Below are 4,922 nucleotides of genomic sequence, written 5' to 3'. Positions count from 1 at the left end.
CTATGGGCAAGAGGGACTCGTGGAGCTCTCCAGGGAGGACTGGGAGAGGCGGCGCGTCAGAGGTCCGATGCTGGAGTCTGCCAGCGAGGAGGTGGGGAAGAGTTTATACCAGCCTGTGACCACGCTGGAGAGATCGAGCTCCTCCAAGACGATCTGGGCCATCCCCATGAAGCACTTGTGGTCCATGCGGCCGTAATCGCCCCACACGATCACCTACGGAGGAGGAGAGGCGGTAGGTGAGCTGAGCTGAGCTGCCCTGCGTGCCAGGCAGGAGGGTTGGGGAAAGCCCGGCAGACTCGGTGCGCCCATCCGGAAAGGACCTGCTGTGACGGGGACGGGGAGGCTGTGGTCTGAGGGACAGCAACGCATTTCGAGATGAGGACGCTGGGTTTCTGTACCTTGCCCTCGCTGCCCCAGTCCCTCCCTGTCGCCAACTGTTTATCCAGCTGAGGGGCTTTACCTGCAGGACTTTGCCCTGGGGGCTCTCCTCAAAGAGCAGAGCCTGCTGGTACAGCGGGTCGCAGGTTTTCTTCACCACCTTGGTCTTCTTTTTGGCGAGGCAGACTCCATTCTCCAGTAAATAAACTTTCACGTAGGTGGCTGCATCGGCAAACGGGAGAGAAACGTTGACTCAGAACGGGCTCCTGTGATCGTCCCAGTGACCGCACTGCTCTCCATCGCTCTCCCTCCATCCCCGACCCCCTTCCTTCCCAGCCACCTACCCGGGATGGACTTGGAGCCCAGCTTCGGGATAAGTCCCCTCGCCTGAATCACCTCCACCTCCAGCTGCCCGTTCCGGTCAGCCATGCCCACGTGGACGTCGCCTAGGCAGAGAGAAGACCTCGCGGACCTGCTGGCTCCCACCCGGACAAGCCGTGGCCCTGGGCTGGACTGCGTGACAAGGACTGGGGAGGAGAAGCCATCCCCGGGGCTCCGACAGCCCCGGCACCCCCCGTCCCGCCTCCTCCCTCCGTCCTCGGCAGGCATCCCTCGAACGGGCCCGTGGTTTATTGCAGGTTTGGAGGAAGGACACAGCAGAACCGACGTGCAGGTGATGCTCGGATTCGAGCGGCGAGGAGAGAACCAGGCGACAGCTAACGGCTTTCCTTCTCCTCTCCACGCCTGCAGCACTGCACGCGCCCCCTCCCCATCCCGAAGCAGCCTCGCAGGGGGATTTTTCCCAGGGGAGGGGAACACGAGCTGGGACTGAACAGGGCTGAGCCTTGGGAAGGCGATTCCCTCGGCCAGGCGGGAAGGGGGGCAAACGAGCCCCGTGGAAGAGCCCGGGATGGGAAGGGGGGGGCGCAGCCAGGGCAGAGCCGGGGAAGGAGGTTGCGTCGCGTAGCCTCAGCGCCCAGCCCCGGGCGAGCACCCGCCGGCAGCCGGCGGGAGGCCGCCCTTGCCCTTGGGGCACCTCACGCGGGTCAATCCCGGCTCCCTGCGGAAAGGCGGCCCGGCGCGGGGCGGGAGCGGAGCCGGGCCCCCCCCCCGCGCCGGCACTCACCCATCGGCGGGGTGGCCAGCGTCTGCCGCCCCACGACCTGCGCCGGCCCCAGCCCGTCGAGGAAGTCGCTGAACTGGCTCTCGGCTCCCAGGCGCGTGGTGGGGAAGATGAACCTGAGCGGGGAGAGACGAGAGGGAGGGGAGCGGGGGGGCAATTGCGCCGCGCCGGCCGGGGGGCTGCACCGGCCCCCGCCGCCGCCCCGGCCTTACATGCCGTCGGAGCTGTTGCTGTTGGTGCTGCCGTCGGTGGACTCGCGGCTGCTCTGCCGCGTCACCCGGCTCCTCATCTCCACGGCGATGCCGGTTTCCGTGCTCCTCCGGATGTTGCTGCGCAGCTTTTTGGGACCCCCCTCTGGAAGGTGAGATGGGGGGGGGGGTGAGCCCCAGGAGCAGCATCCCCCGGCCGCGGTGGCTGGGATAGAGCCCGTTCCCGCCGGACGGACGCGGGAGGCTCCTCCCTGCCCTCCTCGCAGGTGCCGCAGCGGGCACGGATGCAGCGAGAGGCGCCTGCCTGGAAAGAGGCTCTTTGGGCTATTCCCCGCCGCAGCACCCTGCCGGCTCCAAAGCTGAGCTGAGACCCGCCAGACTCAGCTCACGTGTGAGCTGACGCCATCCCAGCCCGGTGCCTGGCCGGCGCTGCCGCTTCCCAGCCTCTGGAGTCCCCTCCGAAGGGCCGCGTGCCCGCGCTGCCGGGAGCACCCTCCATCCCAAGGGGGGGGACCGGGCTCCCGGGCGCCTTCCCGCCGGGCTGCGCGCAGCCTGCTCCCGCGCGGGTTGCCATGGCGATGCCGTCTGCAATGCGGTGGGACCCCCGCGGCCGCCCACCGTCCCTGCCCTGGCGGATGCCGGTGGCCCCGGGATCCGGCAGAGCGGCGAGTGCTCCCGCTTGGGCCCCGGGCCGGGAGAGGCGAAACCCGGAAAGGGCTCGATGCTGCCACAACTCTAGCTTAAATATATAATGTCCTCGGACACCCCGAGCTATCGATGCCGGGGCCGGCCCCGAGCGGGCTCTTTTCGGGAGCCTTTTGCCCTGCTCCGGCATGCGGCTGCTCCGCTCCTTTGGGCAGGGGCAGTCCCGCCGCCTCCAGGTGGATCGCTGCTGGGCTTGGGATTTCGGCACACTTTTTGCTTGGCTTTCTGGGATAATTATAACCCTTCAGGAACATCTCAGATGTGCAGGGCTGGAGGGCTCCAAATTAACTCCTCTCTTTATAGAGCATCTCTTAGAGAATCATGAAATGCCAGCGGGAAGCGAAATAAAAAAGCAATAACTAGAGAAGAAGCCTGCATTAAAATGAGCTTTTTTCTCCCCCCGCCCCCCGCCCTTTAAAAAGCTATTTTAAGCATTTAAATATTTCCCACAGCCAGAACATTTGACAAGTTCTTTCTCCGAATTATCTCCCTCCCCGCGGCCCCTCCTGGTGAGTTTGCAGCGAGAGCAGACTGCGACTAGAAGGGAAGCGCTGGCCTGAGACGGGACCGAGCCCCAGGCGGGCAAAGCCGCCGCCGCTGCCGCCTCCAGCAGCGCCCTCGGCTCAGGCTCGCAAGCGAGTTTGGCACCGGGAGCGGTGCCGGGGCGCTGGGAGGGATTTACGATGCGCCTTTGGAAGCGTCTTAATCTGGAGCAGGCTGCTAGGACGCTGCAAATCAAGCGATTTAGGCGCTCGAGGGCATGCGTTTCTCTTAAAGGCAACGGTGCAATTCACCCGAGCGGTTTCCCGCTGCACGAGGGCGCCGGCGGGGCCCCGCGCGGCCTCTCACCGGGCTGGTTGAGCTGCAGCGTGCTCTTGCTCCACTGCGACAGCCCCACGATCGCCACCATCTTGGCGCCGAGGCTGGAGCGCCGCTTCTTGAGGGAGGTGATGCTGACGGAGTCCGCGCTGCCCCGGGCGCTCTTCTCGATGTTGTACATCTCACCGCTGATGCTGGAGCTGCGGACGACATTCCTGGCCGCCGAGGAGCTGGCATCGCCGTTGAACATGGTCAGCCAGAGGCTCGCGCGCCGCCCCGGGCGCCGCCGCCTGGGATCCGCTGCGGGGGCAAGGAGGGGAGGCGTCAAGCCCGGCCACCGGCGCCCCGGTTCCCGCGGGGCTGCACGGGGCCCCCGGTGCATCCACGCAGCCGGGAAGCGGAGGCGGCGCGGGGGCGTCGGGAGCGACCTCGGCGAGCCGGCAGCGGGAGGGAGGAGAAGCTGTTGCGGTCGCTCCCTGCGGAAGAGCGGGTGGGCAGGAGCCCCAGCCCCTTCGGAAAGGTGAGAACCGGTGCAAATGGCATTAATGAGCCCCGACCGGCAGGCGAGGGACGCCGCGGGAAACGGCTTCCCCGGGGGTGCGCGGGGCCGTTCCCGGCACCCGGGAGCCGCCGGCTGCCGAGGGTGCGACGCAGCGGCCGGACCTCCTCCAAGCGCAGCGTGTGCGCCTCGCCCTTCCCCATGAATATTTAACCTCCGGCGGGACGGGAGCATCCATCTTCCAGGGAAAGGTGAATTATTAACTCCGTGCCAAGTGAAGCCACTTTATAATAGATGGACGGAGGCAGCGCCTGGAAAAATATTTCTCTTTCAAGAGACACAGGCGCAAACGCACGGCCGGGAATGGGGGAAATGGGGCCGGCGGGGGTTTGCTCCATCGCCGGGACGGCAGAGCGGCCGCCGCGGGGAGGTGCCGCGGGGCGCCGGGCCGGTGCGGAGCATCACTTGCAGAAGGGATACAAACGGGGCGAAGGGGGGCTCAGTCCTGATATCGTCAAGCAGCTCCCGCTCCCAGCCGACAGCAGCCTCTCGCTATTTACCTGGTATTTTCCGCACGCCCCCTCCTGCCTCCAAGGCCACTAAACAAGCAAATACAACCGTGGCAGGTCACTGCCGGGCTGCAGGGCTCCATCCCGCGCGGGATAACGCTGCCCCAGGGTGCCCAGGCGCGAGCACGCGTCCGCTCGGCAGCAGAGCGGGCAAAGCCGGCAGCGGCCACGGCTCCCGGCAGCCGCTGCTCCCTGCCCGCCCCGGAGCCGCCGCGATGCAAGCCGGGGAGGCGCGAGATGCGGAGCCGGCCCGGCCCGGCCCGACGCCCAGCGTCCGCTTGCAGAGGTTTGGGGGCGACGCGCTGGCGAACGGCCGCTGTTGGCTGCGCCACCAAGCAAGGACAACGGTTTGCAGTGGGAGCCTGCCGGGGGCCGTTCGCGAGGCTCCTCGCGGCCAGCTGCGGCGGATAGTGCTGGGATGGGATGGGATGGGATGGGATGGGACTGAGCAGCCGGCCGGTGCCTCCACGCCCCCACGGGACAACAGGTATCTCCGGGAAGGTTTGCATGGTCCATGGAAAGCCACCCGAAACGTCCTGGATGAGCAGATATTTTCCGACGTTGCCTGCCGCTCTCCGGATACCCTCCGGAGGCCAAACTCGGTGCGGTCGCTCCTAAGC

The 4,922-nt window shown here is 66.8% G+C and overlaps 1 protein-coding gene across 1 annotated transcript; it reads right to left on the bottom strand.

The window, feature by feature from the left end:
- Positions 1 to 3,484, bottom strand: RIMS3 (regulating synaptic membrane exocytosis 3). The gene is made up of 6 exons (XM_067311507.1): positions 3,265 to 3,484; positions 1,714 to 1,855; positions 1,505 to 1,617; positions 723 to 824; positions 461 to 600; positions 1 to 213 (listed from the first exon to the last, which is right to left on the bottom strand). Exons 1-6 carry the CDS (start codon positions 3,482 to 3,484, stop codon positions 1 to 3), a joined length of 930 nt encoding a protein of 309 aa, XP_067167608.1.
- Positions 3,485 to 4,922: the final 1,438 nt, after the last annotated feature.

Source organism: Apteryx mantelli, chromosome 27 (assembly GCF_036417845.1).
Source record: "Apteryx mantelli isolate bAptMan1 chromosome 27, bAptMan1.hap1, whole genome shotgun sequence".
NCBI lineage: Eukaryota > Metazoa > Chordata > Aves > Apterygiformes > Apterygidae > Apteryx > Apteryx mantelli.
The sequence above is the reverse complement of the archived record's forward strand: the minus strand, read 5'-3'. Positions and strand labels throughout refer to the sequence as shown.

Bases quoted from the DNA above. Each gene is read 5' to 3' on its own strand.
- RIMS3 (XM_067311507.1), bottom strand. From the start codon at position 3,484: ATGTTCAACGGCGATGCCAGCTCCTCGGCGGCCAGGAATGTCGTCCGC. The intron at 825-1,504 runs GTGAGTGCCGGC...CTCTCTGCCTAG, and splicing joins GCTGGCCACCCCGCCGATGG to GCGACGTCCACGTGGGCATG. The intron at 214-460 runs GTAAAGCCCCTC...CCTCCTCCGTAG, and splicing joins CCCAGGGCAAAGTCCTGCAG to GTGATCGTGTGGGGCGATTA.